Below are 27275 nucleotides of genomic sequence, written 5' to 3' on the forward strand. Positions count from 1 at the left end.
CTATGAACTAAAATTATTCAGCAGCAATATCTTCACACAAATGTATTATAGGTTACTGAAAACCATTATTTCACTGGTGAAATTGTGATTCTCATCAACTGATTAGGGTTGATACATTAAGATTCCACGAAATATGGTTCTCTTGCCTCCAAATTGTGATCAAGATTACATTCTCAAATACATGCCTTCTGATTCCTTTTCAGTTGTCTGAGTTCTTATACAAATACTTCAATCATCTTTCTCTCAAAATCTCTACTCAAGAAAGAAAAAGCTTAATAATATTGTCACCTAATATCAGCATAATCACTGATTTCTCCCTTAATTCACTCTCAAATCCATGTTTCCATGTACTTAAAGCCCTTTAACTTGATGAAAAATTAATTCAAAGTATTTCAGGAGACTTTTACAGTGCTATATACATTATAAAAGAATTCAAATATCTGTTGATATTGAAATTATGTACAAGATTCAGGAACTTGAATAGAGATGGGCTCAAGTGCTTTCTGTAGCATCCTTTTTTTTTAAAAGATGACTAGTAAGGGGATCTTAACACTTGACTTGGTGTTGTCAGCACCATGCTCACCCATTGAGCTAACCGGCCATCCCTATATGGGATCCGAACCCGTGGCCTTGGTGTTATCAGCACCACACTCTCCTGAGTGAGCCACAGGCCGGCCCTCTGTAGGATTCTAACAGAAAAACTGTGTAAGTAAACTAAATTGTTGCCTTCCTTGTGTGTTTCTCCATAGACTTATTGAGAGATGGGATCATCTCAGTATCCTTTGAGTCTAGTGCCCAGCACAACAAGGCATGTAAAACTAATTTCTTGAAACTACTCTAATTTTGATTCTTAGAAATAATGGAATAAAGAAAAGGCAATGCAGTAGAAATTGGTAGCGAGATATATTTGACTTCCAATTTAATTCATTTCATTACGTCAGACTTACCAAATATGAGATGCAATTGAAGTGATCTACAAATACTGTCAAGCAGTATCACTGATTGGTCTGCTACAATAATAAACCCATCACTTAAGCTGCATGCTTGGATCTTTGGATTTAATGAAGCCTGTGGGAGGAAAAAGCGTGACTAAAATTAAAACATTTTTATACAAGTTTAACAATGCTTATCAATAGTGCCAAACACCCAACTTTAAAACTTAACTTGGCAGGCCTTTTTCTTTTGGTCCATCTATCTCATTAGTCATCAAATTTTTCTTTGTATGGTATATCTTATTTTTTTCCTTCTTCTTCTTTTTTTTTTTTTTTTAGGTGGCTGGTCAGTATAGGGATCTGAACCCTTAACATTGGTGTTTTCAGCACCATGCTCTCCCTAGTGAGCTAACTGGCCAGCTTGTATGGTATATCTTGAATCCACACAGTCCTAAGTAGAGAAATAGTCCAGGCAGGATAGGAAAGGGCAAAGAATTTCCTCGTACAAGCCCTTGCTTCCTAAGAGTCGATCTTATGCTGTAGGAGCCAGGCAGTAATATAAATGAGTGATCTAAGACAGGCATAAAGTCTCAGTTTCATGGATACACTTGGGAGGGGGACCATGAAATGTTAACTGGAGGATGCCCCCACAAAACAAAAGCGAAGAGTCTACTTAATACCAGCCAGTGGGAAGCCCAATGAAAATGAAATGCTGGCATGGCCACACCTTCCAATTGATCAAGAAAAGCTGGATCTTCATGTGAAATGTTCTCATTTTTAAATATTGGCAGCTAAATCAACATTTTTAAAAACACTGTGCAAGCCAAATCTGAGTCTTCAGTGTTCTGCTTCTGTTGATTAGAGCCTCCCACACATATCTATCTTGAAGCAGTTGGACAGCTCAGCGGCTGCAAAAGCTCAGTCACTTACTTGCTGAGTGATCTTGGGCAAATGCCTCAACTGAGTCCTTGTAAAACAGGGATAATACAAATAATAATAATAATTACAATAACTACAATGTTCACTTGTATGGAGATCAAATGAATTAATTCACATAAAGCGCTTAGAAAAGAGCCTTGCATATACTATATGCTCAATAAACACTAACTAGGCTTGCTCTTCCCTGACAAAACAAGCCAATCACTTCGTTTTATGCCTGTTTCAAGGATCATCTTCTCCAGGTGTAATTCTTGACAGTTCCAATACATTCTGACCCCTCTTCTACTCTTTTTACTTGCTTTTTTAATTAGTGAGAAGTTATACTAAAGCACTGCAAAGAAGGAACTGTAGTATATATTTTGGGGATCTGTCCACACTGTTCTCTGCCAGGATTGCTCTCCCTCCTCTTCTTAAGGCCCAAGTCAAGTGTTGTTTCTTTATAAAGTGCTCCTTAAACTGCCCCAACCCACAATGACCTCTGCCTCTCTACCCTCTGAATTCTTACTACATCGACGATCTGTACCTTTCATTTGGCATTTAGCATATACTGTCTTGCACAATTAAATACCTTTTACTGTATGTGTCCTGTCTGCCTAACTTTAAAGTGAGATCCTAAAAGGAAAGGATAATATGCCATCTTACGTTCCAAGTGCCTAGCATAGGGCTATGAACATAGCAGATGCTTAAAACAGGTTGATAGTGTATACCCCAAGCTAATAACAGATGAACTTTTAGTTTCTTACTGAATGTGAAGCTCAATACAATGGACTATTATTTTTTAACAGGAGCCCGCAGAGGTCAAAAGAGGCCTGGGCCACTGTCATGCTTTAAGTTTCCTATTAATACTAAAAACTAAAAAAATGCCAATATCTCATTACAGAACTTGTAGTATACTTTAAATTTTTGCCTTTAAGAAATAAATAATATAATGCCAAAAAATCCAATGCAACTTATTTGTACTACTCATAAGATATTTAATATTTATAAATCATGTGATTCACGGTACACTATAGGCAGTATAGTCAAATAGGATGTAATTTTAAAGCTGCACACACAAAAAAAATTCTTTTTTTAAATCCTATCAGCCAGTTTCTTTGAATACATGTAGAACCTCATCTGAAGAAAAGTCTAAGCCTAAATTTGAGGCCCTTTGTGAATAAGATCCCCAGAGGATGCCCTGCCTTTCAAGCTCTAGAAGATATAAATCTTATCTCTAATGTTGGTCTCTTCTTCCTTCCTTTTAAACTTTTTTTCTTATTAAGAGAATTAAATATTACATCGACACACTAAGGGGACACAGAGAGACCCCAGGGCTATAATTCTGTGACAGAAGATCAGTTGTACTTTCCCTACAAAAAATATTTATCAAGATCATCAATATTTTATCAGAAACAAATTACTGAGATTAAAAAAACTAACAGTAGTACCTTCTATTGAAGGCAAAGAATAAGGTTTTAGGCCTGGACTGAGAAAGGGGCGGGCCAGTTAGCTCACTTGGTTAGAGTGTGGTGCTGGTAACACCAAGGTCAAAGGTTCAGATCCCCTTACTGGCCAGCCACCAAAAAAAAAAAAAAAGAAAAGAAAGAAAGAAAGAAATGCACGGAAAGGCTAAACCTCAAATTTAATTTAGCAGAGTACTTAACTCAGGGGTGCAGTACGACAGAAACACAGTGACAGAGATGGATCCCCAAAGCCTTAAACTCTACTGGTCATGTTTTATTTCCTAAGCTGGTGATGGATATTCCTTGTATTGACTTATATACATTTTGTGTATGCAAAATGTCAAGAGGAGCTACAAAAAGCTCAGTTTTGGAAATACTGATCCTAAGACACTGTGGAACTTGATCTCCATTGTAACAGTGTTAAGAGTGTGGGAAATCTGCCTATAATATTTGAAAGGTGGAGCCTTCAAGAGGTGATTGGATTGTAAAGACTAAGCCCCCATGAATGGATTAATCCATTCATGGGTTAATGGTTTAATGGGTTATCAGAGAAGTAGACTGGTGGCTTTATAGAGAGGGAGTGAGCATGTGGAAATGCTCTTGCTCACCCCTCACCATATGATAACCTATATCGCCAGAGGACTCTGTAGAGTCCCCACCAAAAAGATGGCCTTACCAGATGTGCCTCTTGACCTTGAACTTCCCAGCCTCCAAAACTGTAATAAATAAATTTCATTTTTTTATAAATTACTCAGTTGCGGGTATTTTGTTATAAGCAACAGAAAACAAATTAATACACAGGGGAAATTCAGATGGGAATTTCCAGCAATCTGAAGCAACACTGACTCCCTAAGAAAGTGCTATATTCATTCACAAAACATTTACCATGGAGCTACTAGGCCTACTAAAAACTCAATGAAAATTTTGTCAATGAAAACAATGTCATAACTATTACCTTTTCAGAGGAAATCTTCACTAGCAAATCTACTTGATACAAAGCAGTTCCATGTTCTTTTCTTGAACCAACACTTAGGTACCCACTTCCTGTATCATCACTTGTTAGCAATTCAATATCATTCCACATTTTTCTGAGATTATCTTCCTGAATCAGGAACCACTGTCTTTCCTGTGACAATACGTAAAATTAGAGACCAAATTACCTTGTTGCATAGAGTCCGGTTCCTTGGGAAATGAAAGGTTTATTCAAAAAACAAAAACAGAAGAACTAGGCTGACCAGTTAGTCGGTTAGAGTGCACTGTTATAACGGTGTTTAAAAAAAAAAAAAGAAAAACTAATAACATATAAAGACTTCTCTGTCTTTGTGTTATTTCTGTGGCCACTAAACACTTTGGACCAATAAGATAAATGCAGCTAGAGCCACAATTATCACCAGAGAACAACCTATTGGTTTACACACACAAACCAACAATTGTGATCTTACCAATGTGTCCTAGAGCTTCTAGTACTTTGTATGCTTAGTTTGAAATAGCATCAGGTTTTTTTATTTTTAAAGGTTTATTTGAAATAAACCTTTCATCAGTATAGCAATAAAGAGCATAAGCTCTGAAGTCAGTCTGTCTGGGATATCTTAGGATGGTAAGATTCCCGATGAACTTAAAAAAGTCCACTAATGGTTTCACAATATTGTAAATAATAAATAATAATAAGCAGAGGAGGAAAATTTTGAATTAGGTTTCTGAATGGACCAAAGAGTACACTTGAAACCTTATGAGAGTCACTTAACTATCTCACCAGCAAAGATTCACATTACCCATATTATCTGTGGTCTGGGTAAGAACAGAATACCGAGAAGAAAAATAATCCCTGGATCAAGACTGGTGGGAAACAATAACCAAATAATTACAATTGTTTTGATAAGTGTTATCAGAAGTATGTTTTAAAATCCATGGGAGGCACAGCACAAGGAAAGAATGATTTTTGACTCGGTGTTCTTTCAAAATCACTAGCCAGTTGTCCTTGGGCAAGTAACTTAATCTTTCTGTTCCTCAATTCTCTAACCTATAAAATAGGAATATACAGTCATGCCTTAAAGGGGACACTTTCTGAGAAATGTGTTGTGTGGTGATTTCATTGTTGTGGGAACATCACTAAGTGTACTTATACAAGCCTAGATGGTATAGCCTGTTGCTCCTAGGCTTCTAACCCGTATAGTGTGTTACTGTGTTAAATACTGCAGGCAACTGTAACACAATGGTGTTTGTATATGTAAACACTGAAGATTAAAAATAAAGTATTATAATCTGATGGGACCACCATTGCATATGTGGTCCACTGTTGACCCAAATGTTGTTATACAATGCATGACTGTGGTTGTACCTACCTGAAAGGGTTACTTTTGAGTTTTCAATGTTCACAGAACAATGCTTGGTTCATAGCAAACACTCAAATTTTAAGCGTTAGCTAATTTGTTATTGGTGGAAGCAGGTAACACTTGGGCTGTGAATTTAAGGTCATAGGAGTTCTTTAAATATAGGAAAAGTTTTTACTAAGAGCATAAGTAAGAGTACAAAAACAGAACATGTTAGGTGAACAGAGAATAGTTTTAGTAGCTGATGCTTGGAGGTTGGAGTAAATATTTTATGGGCCTCAGTTTCTCACACCTGTAATATAGAAAAATATTACCAATTTCCCGGTGCTGCCATACTTATTCATTCAACAAATGTTTATTGAATGCCCACTATGTGCCAGGCACTGTTCTAGGATATGGGAATATAGTTGTGAACAAGACAGAATGTCTCTGCCATTGTGAAGTTTACATTCTTGTGGGAAAAACAAACAAAAATAAGATAGTAAATATGTATTGTTTCCTGCACGCCCAGCACACTTTTGAACGTTTTATTCATTTAATTTGCACAATCCATTTTACAGCTGAGGAACATGAGTAGGGATTAAGTAAAGTCACCTAAAGCGAGTAAATGGTCTCAAATCTACATTCGCTCTTAACTATTATACTATCTCCCTACAAAAAAAAAAATAAGTAAATGCACACATAATTGTAAAAAGTGCTAAATGTTCTGACGGAAAACAGTGCTCAGATGGATTGGAGGAAAAAGGATTGCTTAAGAAGGACCTGTTTGGGAAAGGAAAGAGGTGACATAACAAGCCAACTACACAGCCAGCTAAGGAGGAACAGCGACATGGGTAGAGGGAACAGAGTGCAAAGGCTCAGAGGCTGGAAAGAATTTGGGGCGGCTGCCAGGCCAAAGCAAAAGCGGAAGATAGTGTGGGAGAGGCAGGTGAAGCCAAATAAAACCTCGATTTCAAGACTGGATTTTATTCTCAGTGCAAGGAAGGAGGATACCAGGCAGACGAGTGACTTGATGTGATAGACGTTTTGAGATCACTCTGGCTGCCGGGTAGAGAACAAATTAGTGGATACGAGATAATACGCGAGAATGAAACACTGTCAGTTAGGCCTCCATACATAAACGCATTCAGCCGGACCCCGCTGCCAGCAAGAACCGACTCCAACCTCTCTCCCGCCAGTGTCTAAAAGGGTAAACACCCCGAAAGAGCTGAGGCTGCCGCTAATTCGACCTGAACCGACTCCCAGCTCCCTACACTAGCGCGGCTCCCCCTCCTCACCTGCAATTGAAGAAACTAGAGAAGAACACTCAAATACCTCGCTCCCGTTCCTGACTCACACAACCGCCCTTAATCTCCTTAGGTTCCAACCCACAGGTTCAAATTGGCGGGAGAACACTAAAACCAACCCCTTTTACGGCGGCCGGAGGGCGTCAAGATGTTTTAGACTCGAAACAGGAAGTCGCCCCATCCTAATGCGACCCTTTCCGGCCTCCGGACTGCGTATTCAAGGTTGTATTGTTGGCCCCGCCCCCTTCCCTGGCCCTACTCACCCCTTCGAAGAAAAACCAATCACCGCCTCGAATGGCGTTGCCACAGAAACTGTTATCACCACCCCTTTTCCTCCCAGCAAGCTGTGCGACGCGTCGGGCCTCATCCCCTTTGTGCCATCCGGGTCTCTGGCGCGAGCAATTTAGCCTGTGGTGAAGCTTCGGGACGACCGGTAGTGTTGAAAGTGGCAAGTGGCGGCGCCGCCGTAGCGGCCAGGATTCTGGACTATGGCGGTAGGTGTCGAATCAGAGTTCAAAGCCAGGGATATTTTTCTGCTGCATCCCAAAGAGTGGGTGAGCGGGTCCCAGAGCTGTGGTCCGCGCGTGTGTGTGGACAAAATGGCGCCGCGGCCTTCTGCGGCCGCCATCATGGCTAGCTGCTGTGGGAGGAGGGGGGAAGTAAGGCGGTGTCGATGGGAGTGGGTAGCCTCAGGGAGTGCCTTTTTTTCCAGAACTTTCTTCATCCCTTCCTTAACTCTGTGTTTCTTTCGGCCTACTGAATTGCCTCCGGCTTAGCTTACCCTGAGTTGTGATTTATACTGAGTTTCTTTAAGGCTTGAGAATTTATGTTCGCGGTAGGGAAAGAGGTTCGGGAAGAGAGAAGGATCGGGAGTCGTCTTTGAAAAAGTACTGGGTCAAAAAGGCGACGTCTATAAGAAGTAGTATATGAATCAGAGAGACCAGTCTTGCAGCTATTTTTGTGTACGGTCAATGAGATGCTTCTGTTTGAATAATTTCGATTATTGTTTTACTGTGTAAACCTTAGTTGTTCCTCAGTAAGGAGGTATTGCTGAAAAGGAGAAAAAAAATTCGACTTAATTAGAAGGTTTGGAACAACTAATTCTGACGCTCGGTTTCCGAAGCGGCTTGTGATGTAATCAATTGGAAGACTTGGGGAAGCATTATAATCAAGTCCTATCACTGGCCTTGCTTTTTTAAATTTAAGAATCCTTCATTGACCGAAATAAGAACCCCAGTTTGTAAATTGCCTCATTTTTAGTTATCCTGTTAAAAGTAAAATGTAAGCATTTTGCATGCCTAGTTACTGACTAAAAAGTCGTATCTTATAATTTTCGAAAATAAATAGGACTATTAAACATAACAGAAAATGTTAAGTTTACTCTTCCTAATAATTGGAATATATGGAATTAGAAAAAGTCGTTTGGGGCCGGCCTGTGCCTCACTCGGGAGAGTGTGGTGCTGATAACACCAAGGCCATGGGTTCGGATCCCATATAGGGATGGCCGGTTCGCTCATTTGGGAGAGCGTGGTGCTGACAACACGAAGTCAAAGGTTAAGATCCCCTTGCCGGTCATCTTTTAAAAGTAAAAAAAAAAGAAAAGAAAAGAAAAAATCGTTTGGTTTTCTGCCCACCCCCGCCCCATCTAGTTGATTGAATTTAGAATCATTTTTTGGTTAGGTTTCAAAACAGTTGGTAGGCTGTTTGGTATTTGTAGAATTAATGTTTTCTTTTGTTGAAAACGTGTTTTGCGCCTCTCAATATACTTAAATAGTTACACGTATTGTTTTTCTTGGGTTCCAGAAAAAAAAAATGAATCAATTCAAACATTTGTTTCTGCAGTGCCTCTTCATTAAAAAGACAATTTCCTGGAGAAGTGGCCTAGTATTAATCAAATGCTTACCTTCTTTGAGCTGGAAAAAGATTTGTATACTGTGTTTTAATAGGGGTTTTCAACAAAAGGGAAATTGTAAGAAACAGGTGGCTTTCTGATAGAGCCAGTGCTAGAGTTGAAAGCAGTTTTGCAGTTGAGCAAGAAATGAAGCTTAGAACATTTCAGAGCAATTTTAACATTCAATAGATTTAATTTCTTCTAGATACCTCCATTATGATACTATAAAATATCCTTAGGGAAATGAGTTTTGCTTAGGCTAAGTGGCCACCTGTCATGCATATCTGTTCAGAGATAGGGTGGTTTTTGTTATTCTACAGTATATGTTACAGATGAAAACGGCTGTTTGGTTTAAGTTACTAGCCTGAGTTTTGGGGTGGTTTATTGCCGTACTTATGTGATATTAAGCATGTAATACTGGAAACTTTTACTGCCTGAGGGCTGGAGAGTGAGCCTAATTGATTAGAGAGTTGATGTTGATAATACGAAGGTCCAGGGATCCTTAACTGGCCAGCTGCCAAAAAGAGGGTGGGAAAACAAACAAATATACTACCTAGGCCAAGGGCTGACTTTTTCATGAAAAAAATTCTAGTCCTGGTTGTTCTCAGCAAAAGTGAATGGCACATAGTTTGGGAATGCTGTCTCTACCCTGAAGAAATGTGTCATGCAAAGAGAAGGGGATAGCAGTGCTTCACGTTTTTGAGATTGCTTTTTTTTTTTAAACTGCGTGTGAGCAATATTTGTATAGAATAGATGAGTCTGAAATGTTTTCCAGTATAATGATAACAGAAATAGAGGAAAATATCCAATGTTTGTTGCGAAAATCAGAATCATTCTTAATTATGTGATACAGCATCACTTATTAATAGTAAACAAAGCAAAGAGATGGAGATGCAATAACATTTTAGGCTAGTCAGGTAATGTTGCTAGATCTCACCTGTAAAATGGGAAAGTTGAACTCTAAGAGATGACATCCTCTCCACACAAAAAAATTTTATGATTTCTGAAGTCACCCATACTGGAGAAAGATTATGCTGGAATGAGAACCTCCCTGATAGTTGCTTCCTTCTCTGTTTCTTACTGTTCTTCTTGTACCGTTAGAGGCTTAACACACAGGTTATGTCTTTCACACCAGCTAAACTGTAAATCCTTCCTTTTTAATTTATAATTTTATTCTTGGAGTCTAGCATCAGTTTTGGCACATTTTTTATCTCAATAAATAATTGTTGAAATAATGCAACCTTTCATATCTCATTTGTTAAAATACCCCCCGCCCGTTTACTTTACTTGTTATTCATTTTCTAGACTAATCTTTCTAAGGGGAGAAGTTCTTCATCTTGTGATTCCTCCTGCTGAAAACTGTGTAGTTATTCCCTATTTTTCCAATCCAGATTTCTCCTGATGTCCTAAGTGAGAAGTAGGTAAACTTTTTCTGTCAAGGGCCAAATGGTAAATATTTTTGGCTTTTGGGCCATGCATAGTCTCTGTCACAGTCTTTGTTTGCTTGCTTGTTTTTAACAACCCTTTTAAAAATTTGAAAACCATTCTTAGCTCAAGGTCATGCAGAAATTGGCTAAGGATCAGAGTTTGCCAATCCCTGTCCTAAGTAATCAACTCCCCAGGTGTATTTACTTCATTTTCATATTACCTTCTCTGGTCAGATATCTCACTACTGTCCACCTTCCACATACAGCTGAAACTGTTTCCACTCCTTTTTACCAAAATTTGGCTCATGAGAACTTTCAGATTTTAGTTTGTTCTTGAAGCTTTTTTGTATGACTCCAGCTTAAATCAGTTTCTTTTTTTTTATGGTACTCTTGTTATTTGTAATTTGGACCACACAGTTGGTACTCTCATTGTGTAATTTGGTCCACACAGTTCAGCAGAGCCACAGAAATGCAGTTTTACTGGAAAACTTAAAACTGTAATTCATTTCTTCTTCAAACATTTATTGATTGATTTCTGTGCTGAGTACTGTGTTAGGAGTAGAACAGATAATTGCCTTCTGTAAACTGGAAAACAACTGATATTTAGATGAAGGAAATTACCCTTAGGTAAATCAGGTCTCTGGGGGGAAATATGTGTACAGTTGATTGTTTAAATTTTTTTAAAAAATTCATATTGTAGTAATTACTTATAAAGTGCTTTAAAGCAGAAACAACTTAATGTTTCCATAACCCAGAGCATATGTGAGGAGAGGCAGACCATATTTTGCAGCAGCACTGTACAAGGGGCTGTTTTCATTAAAGAGGGTTAATGAAATTAAGATTGGGTTCTCAGGTAAGTTAATTTGCCGGTTTTTTGTTTGTTTGCTTGTTTTTGTTTGTTTGTTTTTAATATAATATTCTAGAAACGTTCTCTCCACTGTTTTAAGATCTTATGTATGGTCTTGAGTTTCTTTAACCTTTTTTTTATAAGTGAAGATTTTATTGAGATACTGTTTTGTTCTTTAACTTTTAATGGCTCATTTAAAATGCCTTTTTTTTCCCCCTAAAAGATGACCGGTAAGGGGAACTTAACCCTTGACTTGGTGGTGCACCACTCTCTCCCAAGTGAGCTAACCAACCATCCCTATATAGGGATCTGAACCCATGGCCTTGGTGTTGTCAGCACCACACTCTCTCAAGTGAGCCACGGGCTGGCCCCCTAAAATGCCTTTTTAATGTATGCCAGTTTAAGATAAAAGTGTCGGCAAAGTCAGCTAAATGAGTTCACAGATCTAAAAGTGGTTGTTTTCTCTACTTCAACATTTATTAGAAATACTTGTAGCCCTTGTCCCTACCTCCACCTTATTGTTTAAAAAGTTAGAAAAATAATGACTAGAAAATTAAAGATACATCAGTCAAAGTACATTTGTCTCTTTTTGGTATCAGGTTAGTCATTTCAACTCATTGAGGCCTATTAGTGTACAAAGCATATTTAGCTGCTTGGAAATCAGCCATTCGGTTTGTTGGGGGGGTTTTGTTTGTTTTTTTAAACTCAAAGATGACTGTCTTTCCTCCTTCCATGTTTTAAGTGTAATTAAGAACATTAATCATTGTTCTTTAAACTTTTAGGCTAGCGATACAGAACGAGATGGACTAGCCCCAGAAAAGACATCTCCAGATAGAGATAAGAAAAAAGAGCAGTCAGATGTATCTGTTTCTCCTAGAGCCTCAAAACATCATTATTCAAGATCCCGATCAAGGTCAAGAGAAAGAAAACGGAAGTCAGGTATGAATTCTTATTTTTTATTTTTATTTTTTTTTCCCTAAAAGAAGACTGGTAAGGGGATCTTAACCCTTGACTTGGTGTAGTCAGCACCACATTCAGCCAGTGAGCTAACCAGCCATCCCTATATAGGATCCGAACCCGCAGTGTTGGTGTTATCAGCACCGCACTCTCCCAGTGAGCCATGGGCCGGTCCTCAGGTATGAATTCTTAGAGGTGTGATTACAACTATAGCATTTGTTATAATCAATATAGGCTGGTCGGTTAGATCAGTTGGTTAGAGTGCAGTGCTATAACCCAAAGGTCAAGGGTTTCGATATCCATACTGGCCAGCCGCCAAAAAAAAAAAAAAAAAAATCCATATAGACATGTATATAAAACATAAATTCAGTTTGATAAAATTAATATTTTTCTTGGTTGAGAAATGGATAATGAAAGTATATTGATAATTTTCTGGAGAGTTTTTCAGTTGTGAGAAATACTAATGTCCTAATGCAGAAATTTTATAACTGTCCAAAGGCAAAAAAATAAATGTTTAAATTTGCGTTGCAGTAACTATTAACCTCAAGATGTTTAAATTTCATTTTTTCAGCAGTGGCAAAATAATATTTTCAAAGATGTAGTCTGATATGTTATTCTGAACTTATTTAACATCCTTTGAAGTAAGTTACAAGAGCATTTTTGACCTTGTTTTTCTTTTTAATATTAAAATATTTCTGAAGCAAGAGATTAGTTGTTTCAAAATGTTCCATATTCATTTAACTCTAAAAAATCGATGATACTAATGTTTTCCTTTTTTTTTTTTTTTTTTTGACCGGTAAGGGGATCGCAACCCTCCGCACAGTGTGGTCTGCACCACGCTCAGCCAGTGAGCGCACCTGTCATCCCTATATAGGATCCAAACCCGCGGCCTCGGCACTACCAGCGCTGCACTCTCCCGAGTGAGCCACGGGGCCTGCCCTATGTTTTGCTATTTTAAAAAAATCAACATTATTATTGAATGAAGAGGTTAAGTGAAAAGTAGACTAACACTGAGTTTAGAAATGGTAATACCTGGACTGTGGTTATTCATTCTTTGAGCCTGTGGATAATCATCTACAGAAATGTGATTTTTATCTGTATGTTTGAAGTTGTTTAGTATTATAAACAATTTTTAATGGAAATTTTTCTAAACCAAGAGCATCCTTTAGATTATTCACATAACATACCAAATATAATTCAACCTGTTTATTTTCTCTTGCATTATTTCAGTGTTTATTGTTCTTAATTGTTTACCTCTAATAAGCCCTTTTATAAATTTGTTATGGACTAGAAAACAAGATGGGCTAGTCAGACTGTTTGTAGAATGCTAAGAATCCATTACTGTTTAAAAAGACAGTGCCTTGGGCCAACCCCATGGCGCACTTGGGAGAGTGCGGCCCTGGGAGCGCAGCAGCGCTCCCGCTGCAGGTTCGGATCCTATATAGGGATGGCTGGTGCGCTCACTGGCTGAGCGCGGTGTGGCTGGTCACAAAAAAAGACAAAAAAAAAAAAAGTGCCTTTGCTCTTGATTATATTCTGATTTATTTGAATTGTTTGATTTGTTTCATATATGTACAGTATTAACTTAGTAGAAATAATCCCACCATTGCCATAAAAAAATATAGCCATTGGAAGAGGAGCAGTAAGAAGAATCTGCAGCTAGCCAAATGGACTGGAATTGTTTTTTATACAGCATTGGAATTTGTGTTTGAGATTTTCCTGTATATTTATTTATGCTGAATTATTCTGTGTTCACAGATAATGAAGGAAGAAAACACAGGAGCCGGAGCAGAAGCAAAGAGGTAATTAACACTTTGTAGTGAATAGGTACTTTAAAATACTTGTAAAGTATCTGGTAGAAATGTTTGTGTGAATATGTGACATTGTCAAGGTAAGTACCAAAACTTGAAATTTAAAAGGTTAATTGGGTTATAAAATAAGCATGATTTGGATTCATCATTTTTTCAAGAAGATAGTTGTTTATATGAAAAGTACCTTCAAAAACTATTAATTTTATTATATTGTGAAAATATTCACAATAAAAATTTCATGTGAAGAGTATAATTGGTTTTTTTAGGCCTGTCACACAGAGCTTCCATTAAATCTGAGGTCCCGAGTGTCCTTATGCATGACAACCGCTCAGGATTTTTAAATAGCACTCGTCATTAAATAACAATACCCTAGATATCTGTAGGCTACTTTTTCCTTAGAAAGATAATGAGAGTACTCTTTTCTTTAGTAAACTAGTTCAATTTTCCAAATAGTATCAAACTTTGAAATAAAGATGTAAGTGAGGGACGGCTGAAAAGGTGGCAGTGACAGCAAAACCTGAGGAAAAAGAAAGGCAACAGCTGTATTGCACAGGAGTTAACTTGCTCACCCACTTGAGAAGACAAGGAATGAGCCAACAAGGAAGAGCAGAAGTAGCAGCCAGAAAGGGAGAAGAGTTGTGGGGGCTGGGCAAGGGACTCCTAAAACAAATGTGGGCAGGGACTTCACCTCTTCCCCTAATGGAAGCTCTGTTAAATTTTTAATTTAGGTGAGTTTTTGTGAAAATGACTATTTTGTTTAGCTCACATGATAACATTTCTATAATAAATCATACTCAGCGTGCTAATGCGCGAAGAGACTGAACTGAAGACGCTGCAGACTCAGATAGCAAAATAATAAGCCTACTTCATGATAAGGTAACTATTAGTCATTCAAACTCCTATTTCCCTTAAATATATCTTAAATCAGTTAAGGGGTTTAATGTCTTTTTTTTTTTTTTTTTTTTTTTTAATAGTAATGTTATGTTTGGAAAACTGGTTTGAAAAAACTCTAAAACCTTTTGAAGTTTAACCACTTAAAACTTTTCCAGTCTGCCACTATGTGGCAAAATCAAGGAATTTTTCTTTTCTAAGCTCATATTATAGAGAATTGGCAATGAAACTAAAATTTAGCTGTGTCTCCAGGTCTCTTATTTTTCTGCAATATAATACATTACATACTGTGATTTTCAGATATATCATCATGCATGTTCTAAAATGGTTGGCTAAGTGTTTTGTTTTTAAGAAAAGTTAATCTTGAGTGGAAGGAAACATGCTATGGCCTATTTTGGAAAACATGTATCTTATCATGGTAGAAAAGTCATGGCCTAGGCATCAGAAGAACATGGGGGTCTTGGTCCAGCTCAACTACTGTGTAGGTTTATGACTTTAGAACTTAGTTTAGTTATGTATATAAAAGGCATTAAGTTAGAGGATCTGCATTTTCTTTCAGATTTAAAGTTTAGTGATTCTGATATGTCCAGGGTTTAACATTTACAAGATAGATTTGACATTTGACAAATTTTAATGTGGAGAATTGTAATATTTAGCATTTCCTACTCTGCTATTTGAGTGGTAGGATGGAGACTTGATCATAGTTAATTTTAGTTGAGTCTCTGAATGCATATGTTGTGAAAGTCTTGGTTTTTAATCTTTAAGAGTGGGGGAGAAGTATGTATTGTTTGATGGCATAGGGATTAATTGTGTTATACCTAGTTTGATTTCTTAAAAATTAAAACAGACACAGTTGCCATTTTGTACTGTAGATACATGAAATGTAATAAAACTCCAAGCCTGTTGGGATATTACAAGATGAAAAGTGATTGCTTCACAGCTCAGATATTGGGAGAAAAATCAAGAGCTGTCTTTTAGAGAGGATGTGGCAGGCAGTATATCTATAAAAGGGACACTGCAACTCTGTGTAGAGTAATTTGAAATTGCTGAAAATATTAATGCTTAGTAAAATTAATTATACTAATTTGAAATGCGTTTTATGGTGCATTTCTTTGTGTCCTTACTATCTCCATTATTGTTTACTTTTTAAGCTTAATATCATGAATTGTGTATTTAGAAGTTGTTGTATATACCTGCTGTGTGTCCTTTTAGATAAAATAAACATCAGGGATTCCTCTTTGACAGTGAGTGTTTGGTATTTCAGCTTTGAAAATCATTGTTTTTGTTGTGGTATTGAAAATATTTGGGGGAGGAAACTGCATTTGGGGGGGTTTATAAAGAAATAGAATTAGTAATTACCTCTGCAATATTTGGGTGATGTGAAACTAGATCATTTTTTTATTTGCCACACACTCCTAAGGTTACTAATGTTGCATCACAACATTTTTGTCTACTGATACCCATACTAACTCTCTTTGTTGCACTATTTTCCTGAAAGAACCAACTTCTTCTTAAAACAGGCAAGAAGACATGAATCCAAAGATAAATCCTCTAAGAAACACAAGTCTGAAGAACATAATGACAAAGAACATTCTTCTGATAAAGGAAGAGAGCGACTAAATTCATCTGAAAATGGTGAGGACAGACACAAACGCAAAGAAAGAAAGTCATCAAGAGGCAGAAGTCACTCAAGATCTAGGTCTCGTGAAAGGTGAGTGGTTTTGGTATTGTAATTTAGTGCCTTTTTATAAGCTTTAAGTTACATAAAGCTTCTCATTAACCTGGTAGTACCCAAAAAGACTTAATTAGGGCATTGGTATGTTTTGCTAACTTAACCTACTCTTTTGCACACTAGTAGTTGAAGCCTTTTGGCCTTTGCTTACTGATAAATGCTTTTCTGGAGAATAAGGGATGGCTAACATTCAGTCAGCTAGATTTCCTTTAACCACTTGATTTATCTTATAGGGAAAAAAAATAATATTGTTAAACAGTTCTTCACATCATTGATGTAGACTGCTGCTAAACTCTAAATCTACATTTTCTTTGTGGTAAGGATAGATTTTTGAGAAACTAGGTCATGGCTTAAATTTGTGGGGTTTTTTGTTTTAAGAAACCAGTGTTAACATAAATTTATAGAATTCTGTGGAGAATGTGTGTGGCATCAGACGCAGTCAAAATTTTTTGGTAGTAGGTTAAGTATTATCTTTAAGCTTTATAAGTATTTTGGTAAGGCAATAGACTTTAAGCTGTTAAACAGAATCTTAAATTGGGGTAGGATGAATTGAACGTTTTTGACATGTAACATCTTTACTGTGTTCCTTAGGAGGCATCAAACTAGTGAAGGACAGTTTTCAAGTTATAACTCCTTTCTTTGAAAACTTCAGTTATCCTTAATATAAACAATACAGAGTAGTTTATTGCCTGTGTTGACTGCATTACTACAAATAACTCATTCATAATGTGTGTAATTAAAAAGAGATAACTCTGAGTAACTACAAATTTGTGCACTTCGATTTCAGGCGCCATCGTAGTAGAAGCAGGGAGCGGAAGAAGACTCGATCCAGGAGTAGGGAGCGGAAGAAGTCACGATCCAGAAGCAGAGAGAGGAAGAAATCACGATCCAGAAGTAGGGAAAGAAAACGTAGGATTAGGTCTCGTTCCCGCTCAAGATCAAGACATAGGCATAGGACTAGAAGCAGGAGTAGGACAAGGAGCAGAAGTCGGTAGGTGCACATCATCCTGAATAAAATCTAATAGGTTCCTCACAGGGTCTGTTTATCTTTTGTTACTTAGAATACTAAAATTATGGATCACCATTTCATTTACAGATTATGATAAAATTATTTTAATCATAACCTAGCCAATAAAGAACAAACCTAACCACTTGTACAACATTCTCACATATTCTCTTGCGATCTGTAAATCTCCTGTGCCAGTCCTATTGAAATTCTGTTTTGAACACAAATTACTGTATTTTATGATCACAATAGTTAACATATATTGCATTACTACAATTTGCTCTATGCTAAAGCTCTTTGCATGTATTAGCTCATCTAATCCTTGAAACAACCATGTTGTGAAGTAAGTCTACTAGGCTTAGAGAGATTAAGTAACTTGCCTGAGAAGTCCAAAATCATATCATTATAGAGTGCTAGAACCAGGTCCCAAATATGAGAGCAAAGTCCATGTGTGTGCTTAGCCTACTGTACTGTATATACTCTCTCGTGTGCTACGTGTATACTCGCATATACTATTGTTAAAGTAATGGAAATGCTTTACTGTTGATTTATTTCTACTTTATCAGTCTATAAAAAATTGAAATATAGGTAAAAACAGATCTACACTTAATAGAATAATTCGTTTTTTATGGTTTATCACTTATTCTTTATTAAATCAATATCAGTTTAGTCAGTAGTTTTAGTTTGTAGTTTACTAATTTGAACTGTACTAATTATGAGATTTTTTGAATCTGAGGTAAAGGAGGCAGTTGTTAATTTTTTAATTGCTTTTGGGGCAATTCAGGTCACTATTATGACATTTCTAGTTTTAACCACTAGCATGTTTTATTCTGATCAGGGGCTATGAGGGTACTTTCAAAAGTTCATGGAAAGATTCATAATACCTTTTTTCTTTAGGTGGATGGCTAGTACAGGGATTCAAATCCTTGACCAATGGGAATTCAAACCCTGTAACCAACTGGGCTAACCAGCAAGCTTCATATTATCTTTTAAATATTTTTTCATGAACTTTTTGAAGTACCCTTGTATTGTTTATCTTTCATGTTTGCTAATTCTTTTATTTTAGTGATTAATAACTTTTTTTTTTTTGTCCTTTTTTGTGACCGGTAAGGGGATCGCAACCCTTGGCTTGGTGTCACCCGCACCGCGCTCAGCCAGTGAGCGCACCGGCCATCCCTATATAGGATCCGAACCCGTGGCCTCGGCGCTCCCAGCGCCACACTCTCCCAAGTGAGCCACGGGTTCGGCCCAATAACTATTTTTTTTAAACATCTGCAAACTCATCATAGATTACAATACTAGGAATATTTGATCTCTCTTTCCCTATGGTGTACATATTGACCTACATGGGTACAAAATGACTAATGTGCAAGGCTAGTCTTTGCAACATTGTGTCTACTATGCAAAAGATTGGAAACACCTAATGTGTCTCCAGTGTGTACAGCTGTAACACGTTTGGTTAAGTAAATTTTAAAAACTGGCCATACATACAACTACAGAAAATGCATCAGAGGTGGAAAGGAAGGAAACGGCTCAAAATATGTATTTTTGTTATTTTGATTTGTGTTGAACCATGTAAATATAATTGATTTCTATTTAACAAAGTACTTATTACTTGGCCATAATAAGACAAGTAAAATATGATTTATTGCAGAGATAGAAAGAAGAGAATTGAAAAACCAAGAAGATTTAGCAGAAGTTTAAGCCGGACTCCTAGTCCACCTCCCTTCAGAGGCAGAAACACAGCAATGGATGCACAAGAAGCTTTAGCTAGGAGGTGTGTATATTTTTTATTTAATTTATTTTTCCCTTTTTAATTTTAAGATGCTTAATCGTGTGGGCAGAATGGATACTTTTAGTCAGCGGATATTTCAAATAATTAAATCTAACCATAAATACTGTGGCACCTTTGTGATATGGAACTACATAAGTAGTTAATCCTCATCTTAAACATTCACTTATTTGCACAGCTAGAAAGACTGAGATATCTAAAAGTTTCTATTTTTTCTTCATGATTAATTCATTTTTCCCAAGAAACTCCGAAATATTTTTATACAATGAAAACTTTTGAGTCTTAAATCTGGTTTGAGAATGGTTCCCTTTACTTTTTGTTTTTCTCCCTAAAGAAGACAAAACACCTGAAACAATAAATAGAATTCTGTCAATAGTTTTCTTATTTTGAAGGTCGCAAATGATAACATTATAAGCCATTTTGATCTTGTAAATTTTATTACTGATAACATAAGCAGAATGCTACATTTTAAAAATTTTCTACTGTTTCAAAGATTAGTAATTGTGGGACCACACACAGCAGGGCTAAGGTATGCAAAACAATTCAAAGAACTGCCTCATATAGAGAGGCAAAAAGTAAGATAAAATTCAAGCACAAGCACTTGTTTGCAGGTTTCCCTGTATTCTGAAAATTAGACTCTTTGGATTTTTTTTTTTTTTTTTTTTTTTCTTTATGAAATTGAGTTTGTATTTTTTTTTCATTATAAAAATACAGTTATCACAATGTAACCAGATGTGCTGCTGCCCTGTGATCCCAGCCTGGCAGAAACTCCAGCTGAACAGCAGCAGCAAAGGTGTGAGCTCACCCCTTCTTGATTCCATTCACCTTAGTGAATGGTGTTAATTCCAAACCTGCAATGGCCATTTTAATGCAACGAATAGTAGCCACTTGTATTTTCTTCCTGAAACTAAACAGAATTAGGAAATTATTTATTACAAAATCTGAACTAATTTATAACTAATAGATCATTAAGTCTGCCTAGTATATTCTAAGCCCTAAAGTTTACTCTTTTACTTGTATGCTATAAGTCTGTTATGTTTTACTTTTTAGATTTTGTTAAAGTGAAGGTGTTACTAGCATCTAAAAGTTTTTTAACAAGTTTACATAAAATCCTCTAATTTCAGAATAGCAGATTATTCCTTGGATATCTTGAAATTTGAAGAGTGGTCTTTTGTTAATAAGAAACTTAAGAATGTAGACTGTTTTTTGTTTGTTCTTTGTTTTTAAATGTCAGAATTTAAAACTGTTTTGGACCTATGTTTTATTGTTACCCCTAATCAGAAACTGTTTTATTCTAAAGGACAAAATCACGTCTGTACTATGTCTTTTTTGCATATGTGCTCAATAAGAAGGAATAAAATTATAGATTGTTAAATTACTTTTATGTAAACTTCAGCAGTTGTTAAAACAAATTCCATTTTACTACCCAATCCTCAATCTTTGCCTCTTTACACCACATTAAAGGAGAAGAGGTGGTAGTATTTATGATTTGTAAATCAAGGAATCCTTATGATGAAAAGGGGTTTCTTTTTCAGGAACTCATTATGAAGACAGTGTTGCTTATTATTTGCTATACTGGAAGTAAATGACAATACATTTAGTGTGCATATTCATTAGTGAATTTAGTGTGAATCATAATCTGTTTTTATTCTGTTGTGTAATCAATCGGTGTTTCATGTTACCAGTTCTTTTGCTAATGATAAATTTCTTCTGCTGCTAAACATAATTTCCTAATGTAGAGGGGTTCCCTCCACCCCCATTTTATTAGATTGTAGAGAATGGCAGGGTTTTCTTGCCCTTTTATCTTTGGCTTTATATTTAATTTTTTTTTCTCAATTTGAAGACTATAATAAAGTCTTTTTAAATATAAAATATAAAAATTATTATCTGGATGTTTTGATTGGACTTCTCATTCTGGCTCATTCCCGCACAAGAAACATTTAGGTAATTCTGTAAAATTTTTAATACTTAATGAACCCTAAAATTTACTCAGCTCTCAATGTTATCACTGATAAAGATTGAATAAATGTTATTTTTTAGCCATTTTTTGTGAGAACTGAATATAAAATCTCTTCCAGTTTTTGACTAATCAATTCAGAAATGTTTAAAACCACTATTGAAATGTTCTTTGATACCATCTTAAGAATGATTGCTTTTTCTCCACGTGCAGATATCAATTAGAGGGAGAGGATATTAAACATCAACTTAATTTAAAATTCTGTGTGAAGTGCTTTGTACCTTTACGTGTTTACACATGAGAAATGTAAAGATACATATTGCTTTTATGTTGAATGTTACTTTAAATTGTCGTTGACAGGTTGGAAAGGGCAAAGAAATTACAAGAACAGCGAGAAAAGGAAATGGTTGAGAAACAAAAACAGCAAGAAATAGCTGCGGGTAATTCTTTTTTATTATGGAAGTATGACATTTTGTAGAAAATTCGTAAAATACAGAAAAGTAAAATCACCTATGTAAAAAACAAGAGGCAGGGAAAAAGTAAAATCATGAAGAAAATCACCTGTGATTCCCTATTATCCATCAATACGCTGTAAACATCTTATTTTTAGTGTTTCCCCACCCCATACATCTTTTATGCATATATATTCCTGATTTGATCCATGCAGGGTTTTTTGTTTGTTCGTTTGTGTTTGTTTTTGTTTTGGCAGTTGGCCACTAAAGAGATCCAAGCCCTTAACTTTGTTATCATCAGCACAATGCTATAGCCAATTGAGCTAACTCACCAGCCCTAATGCAGATGACTTTTGATGAGTGAATAGTGACTATTATTGTTCTTGTAGCACTTTAGTCATCACTGCAAATGTCTTTTAGTTATGATGTTGGAAATGCAGTTTATTAAAGAAGGTGAGCTGATCCGGAATGTGTAGTACATCTTACTCTTTCAAGTTTTTAACATAGCTTTCAACAATCCACAGGCAATGTTTGTTTTCAGAGCTTACTGTTGATTTCATATGAAATTTAATCTGGAAGGTGTTTTTTGTTTTTGGCATTCCTAGTAAATAGTGGTACTTTTTTAAATCAAAATTTCACAAACTGCTATTTTGTTTTTAATATGTAATTATAACAAAACTTTCATAATTGGGTTCTCATGTTGGTAATTTAAGGTTTTGGGGGGTTATATTCTGGACTGACAATGAAAGATAAGTAACCAGAAGAGTCTTTCTGTTTACAGAAGACTGACTCAACCACAGTGGATATAACAGGTCTGGCACTTAACCTTTATAGGACCTGGCCTTAGCCTCTGTTATATGTGCATAATGCCTCCTTAATATTTCTAAAGATTTATGAGTTTCAGATGAGATGTCTGTGGAAACAAACTTGTAGAGAACCTTACAAATATAAGATTTTGTTGTATTATAATTACAGCTGTAAGCACCATAGTTCATTTACACTGAAATCATACCTGCTTACTATTTTCAGAATTCTCTTTATCTTCAGCAAAGTAAACATGGTATTAGTATATATAAGGGATCATATGCAGAAATAAATATGTTCATTGACGAACACAGTAAATATTTCCTAAAATTTTATTGCTTTATAAGCTAACATTCAGTTATTTTCTTGTATTTGGTCAAAACAATCCCGCTTTTTTGCAGATTAGTAGCTTTTTATATATAAATAGTGACGTAAATTAGGTGGTTTGTTGATGTCTTAAAGTTTATACTTACATCCTCTCAGCAGCTGCAGCTACTGGAGGTTCTGTTCTCAATGTTGCTGCCCTCTTGGCATCAGGAACTCAAGTAACTCCTCAGATAGCTATGGCAGCTCAAATGGCAGCCCTGCAAGCTAAAGCTTTGGCAGAGACCGGAATAGCTGTGCCTAGCTACTATAACCCAGCAGCTGTGAATCCAATGAAATTTGCTGAACAAGAGAAAAAAAGGAAAATGCTTTGGCAAGGCAAGAAAGAAGGGGTAAGTTCTTGTATTCCTGCTTTTTATCACTTATTCCTAGTTAGCAGTTGCTTAGAAAAACAAATTTAACTGTTTTATTTATTTATTTATTTATTTATGGCAGCTGGCCGGTAGGGAGATTCAAACCCTTGACCTTGGTATTATCAACACTGTGTTCTAACCAACTGAGCCAGCTGATCAGCCCTGCCACAGTTATTTAATACTGAAATAAAACATGCATGATCTAAGTCAAGCTTTCAAAGGAAACTAATATTGACATACATTTATAAAGGGAAAAGAGACTCCTTAGCTTGGATTTTTTAACAAATATATTATGAGATACTTGCTTACATTTGCTTCATTATTTCATAACAAATCTTAAAGTAGTTACAAATGCCATAAATGCTATTGTTTATCTTATTTAGACTATATTATGGAGAGATTTGGTATCCAAATAAAAGATATTTAAATTTTACATATTCTGAAGTTTAGTTTTTCTTACCAGGACAAATCCCAGTCTGCTGAAATATGGGAAAAATTGAATTTTGGAAACAAGGACCAAAATGTCAAATTTAGGAAATTAATGGGTATTAAGGTGAGTTATATACTTCGTGTTAAAATTCATATTAACTTCTATTTTTAGGATAACAGTAGTTCTCAACTCTAAAATAGTATTTAATACATTTATTGATTATTGATTATTATCTTAGGTGAACTTTCTGTGAGATCATAAACTTCTCATAGTAAATGAAAATGAAGTTTTAGAAAGGATTAATGAATTTCCTGGGGGGAAAGTCCTGCTTTTTGAGGTTAACTGGTTGGTAGGGCACGGGACCTTAATTTAAGTTGTAGAAAATTGGGGTTTCGTTGAACTGTAAATATAGAGATAACAGTATTAGATCTAATATAACAATCTGGAAAGATCCACAAATGCTCAGATTTTGGTTATTACTAAGGGGATTGGTTTTTCATTGAGAGAATATTTGGCTTTAACTAAGCTGCTCTAAGCTGGCTATTCCTTAGACATACCAGAGTGACCTTTGCGTTTGCTAATTAGCCCTCTCTGCACCATTCTTCCCTCAGATACCTGTATGACTTTTTTTTTTTTTTTCCTTACTTCTGGTCGGCTCAGCTGTCACAATTTTAGTTCTTTCCTACCACCTTTTTTAAAATAGCAAGCATTCCCATACCTGGAATATTCCGTCCCCATTTTGTGTTACTTTACTTTTCTCTGTAGCATTTATACACTGACATGTTCTAGATTTTATATGTTCTTTGCCACCCCCACTAAAATGAAGTTAATTTTTGTTATATCCTGCTATATCCAGACCTAGAAAGAACATTGCCTTGCACTCTGTAGGTGTTTAATAAATAATGGAAGCTAAGTAATTGTGGTCAAACATGGATTATGAAAATACGACTTAACAATACTGTCAAGTGAGAGAATCACTTTTTATTCCCATCTTAATTCACTTTAATATATTCTGTCATTTAGAGTGAAGATGAAGCTGGATGTAGTTCAGTTGATGAAGAAAGTTATAAGACTTTGAAGCAACAGGAAGAAGTATTTAGAAATCTAGATGCTCAGTATGAAATGGCAAGATCACAAACCCACACACAAAGAGGAATGGGTTTGGGTTTCACATCTTCAATGCGAGGAATGGATGCAGTTTGAAAAAGATCACACTTTAAAAATTTGGGACTTTATAGACTTGTTATTCTGATGTCAGGTCCTTGTTCACCAAATAGCTAGCTTTCTAGCTTGCATGGGTGTTACATTAACTTTAATTTATTGAAAAATGCAATTTTTTTTGTAAATATCAGATCAGTGATACTGGTGTTAGTGTTGTAATCAGGTTAAACCCACTTCCATTAAACTTGACAGGAATATAGGAGGACAATATTTTTTAGTTCACGGAGTCTACTTTTCAAATACATAAAAGCTGCAGGTGGGATAAAATCTCATACATGGATTTTTCGTGTCCGCTGTCTTGTGTACTTTTGTACTTAACCTTGTACAGTTATTTTCATCTCTTGAAACATGAAAGAAATGTTATGTAGATGTTCTTTAGAAGATTTGGTACATAATCCAGCAAATAAGCTGGGTGGTGATGATAATAAAAATGGTTTTCTCAAAACTGGTGTTAAGTTACCTGGAATTCTTGTTTGAATTTTGATGGTTTCTGTAGCATTTTGCAATTACTGTTAGAAAACACAGGCTAGAAATCCCCCTCTCCCCGTTTTATTTTAAAGAACAGCTAAGGATGCTATAGGCAATACCATGGTGAGCAAAAATGTAAAAGGAAGGAGGAAGGAGCAAATGAACTTATTAAAATAATACTGTTTTCCTACTATTATAAGGGACAGAATTGGTGTACAGTGTTTGTTAAATATTCCGTATGTTATTCAGGAAATAGATTAATGCATTGAAAGGATGTAAGCACTTTTATTTTAATAAAGTGCCTTATAACAAGTCCTTTGTATGCCCTTTACTCATTATCCCTTTGAAGTCTTCCCAGCATAAACTAGACTAAAATACTAAAACATTAGAAAACGACTTTGTTACTAAATTGAGTTGGGCATAAATCTGGGGGTGAGGGGAAAACCACGAAACTTGAAGTTACTTACTTTCATTAGAATGAAGTAATGTTTAGATTTCCTTAGAATAATCCTTTGGAAAACATCACACTCTAGTAGCACAGTACAAGGAAAGACTTAAAAACTTACACCTTATTTTTAAAAGTGATGTTACTAAGTCTTGCCAGCTTGTTAGGTATGTGTTTGTTATATGTGAAAATCAAATGATGAAATTAAAAGATTTTTAATATATTTTGATAAATTTAATTTTCCCAGAACACAATTCTATGGAGAAATGGCTTTTCACCTTGCTTCTTCAATAACAAAGCCAAGCTTTCTGAGGAAATGACACGAGTCTTTCATACTGGGGTCATCACAAATACATTTTTCAATTAAGCTCTACCTTCTGAAATCAATTTCATTAAAAATGTTCATGGCCCAGTAAGATAGTGTGGATACAAAGCCTTCCTATGTTTCTACAGTATTTTAGGAGCTGGCTATACATAATGAGTGAGGTGGTCTGTTCTTTGCTCATCTAGAGTAGCACTGTCTAATAAAAGTACACTGTATTTTGTATGAATGATTTTTAAAATGTTAGTAGCCAAACAAACAGTTAAAAAGATTAAATTTATTAGTACATATCCAAAATATTTCAACATAAAATAGTTTAATTGTGGCACATTGCATTCTTATTTTCATACTTATTTTTGAAATCCAGTATATCATATTTAGCACATCTCATTTGGGACTAGCCACATGTGGCCAGTTGCAACTGTATATGTGCAGGTCTAGAGGGAGGCATAAATTGTAAGTTGCATGATTGAACTATAAGAAGCCATTATTGTATCCCCGAAGAAAAAGAGTTAACTGCTTGGCTCAATTTTGGAAAGGGTCTATTGGGGAGATATAGTCCATAGTTTTGTATTTGTTTAAACTTTTTGTTACCTTTCTTCCCCTAGCTGTTCCTGTGCTTTCAGTTTCAAAGCCTTGTGCTTCCTAATGGATGCTTTGGGTTTTACACTTGTAAGCAACAGGGACATAAGTAGCTGTCCAGGAGATATTTTAAAAGACAGGGTGGCAGGCCAGCCCCGTGGCTCACTGGGGAGAGTGCGGCCCTGGGAGCGCCGAGGCTACAGGTTCAGATCCTGTATAGGGGTGGCCGGTGCACTCACTGGCTGAGTGTGGTGCAGACCACACCGTGCTGAGGGTTGCGATCCCCTTACTGGTCAAAAAAAAAAAAAAAAAGATACGGTGGCTAGGCAAGACTGAAACTAGAAGTCCACACTAGCTTTTGAGGCAAGATGCGATGAATTAAACAGTGGGAGAACTATTGGATTTGAGGGTAATTTGGAAGGTAGAACAGGATTTGTGTAGAGGTAAGTTGAGGGAAAAAGCAAATACAAAGTTGACATGATGTTTCCAGTTAGAGTGATGGTGGGTTTTGATTCCATTAAGTTTAAGCAGTAGATTGGTAAGAGATGGAAGCAGAATGGAGTTTTATACATAA

At 36.0% G+C, this 27275-nt stretch overlaps 2 protein-coding genes across 4 annotated transcripts in view; one reads left to right on the forward strand and one right to left on the reverse strand.

Moving 5' to 3' along the window:
* The window catches only part of KNTC1 (kinetochore associated 1), a 75921-nt gene extending 68378 nt beyond the window's left edge, over positions 1-7543 (reverse strand). The window contains exons 1-3 of the mRNA XM_063086016.1: positions 7193-7543; positions 4269-4439; positions 948-1068 (exon numbers count right to left, since the gene is read on the reverse strand). Coding sequence (XP_062942086.1) covers positions 948-1068; positions 4269-4397 — 250 coding nt within the window. The 5' untranslated portion in view covers positions 4398-4439; positions 7193-7543. The remainder of the gene's footprint in view (positions 1-947; positions 1069-4268; positions 4440-7192) is intronic.
* On the forward strand, positions 7216-25329 carry RSRC2 (arginine and serine rich coiled-coil 2). Of its 3 annotated transcripts, none has more exons than XM_063086017.1 (10): positions 7216-7423; positions 11877-12033; positions 13810-13853; positions 16274-16464; positions 17273-17476; positions 19146-19268; positions 21601-21680; positions 22980-23212; positions 23697-23786; positions 24687-25329. In XM_063086017.1, exons 1-10 carry the CDS (start codon positions 7418-7420, stop codon positions 24864-24866), a joined length of 1308 nt encoding a protein of 435 aa, XP_062942087.1. In that variant the 5' UTR covers positions 7216-7417; the 3' UTR covers positions 24867-25329. The 3 variants fall into 3 exon arrangements, with proteins under 3 accessions (XP_062942087.1, XP_062942088.1, XP_062942089.1); XM_063086018.1 differs by having other exon boundaries at positions 22983-23212; XM_063086019.1 differs by lacking the exon at positions 7216-7423 and adding an exon at positions 14661-14738 and having other exon boundaries at positions 11993-12033; positions 16252-16464.
* Positions 25330-27275: the final 1946 nt, after the last annotated feature.

This window comes from Cynocephalus volans, chromosome 2 (genome assembly GCF_027409185.1).
Source record: "Cynocephalus volans isolate mCynVol1 chromosome 2, mCynVol1.pri, whole genome shotgun sequence".
Classification (NCBI taxonomy): domain Eukaryota; kingdom Metazoa; phylum Chordata; class Mammalia; order Dermoptera; family Cynocephalidae; genus Cynocephalus; species Cynocephalus volans.

Bases quoted from the DNA above. Each gene is read 5' to 3' on its own strand.
- RSRC2 (XM_063086017.1), top strand. The intron at 12,034-13,809 runs GTATGAATTCTT...CTGTGTTCACAG, and splicing joins AGAAAGAAAACGGAAGTCAG to ATAATGAAGGAAGAAAACAC. The intron at 23,787-24,686 runs GTGAGTTATATA...TCTGTCATTTAG, and splicing joins GGAAATTAATGGGTATTAAG to AGTGAAGATGAAGCTGGATG.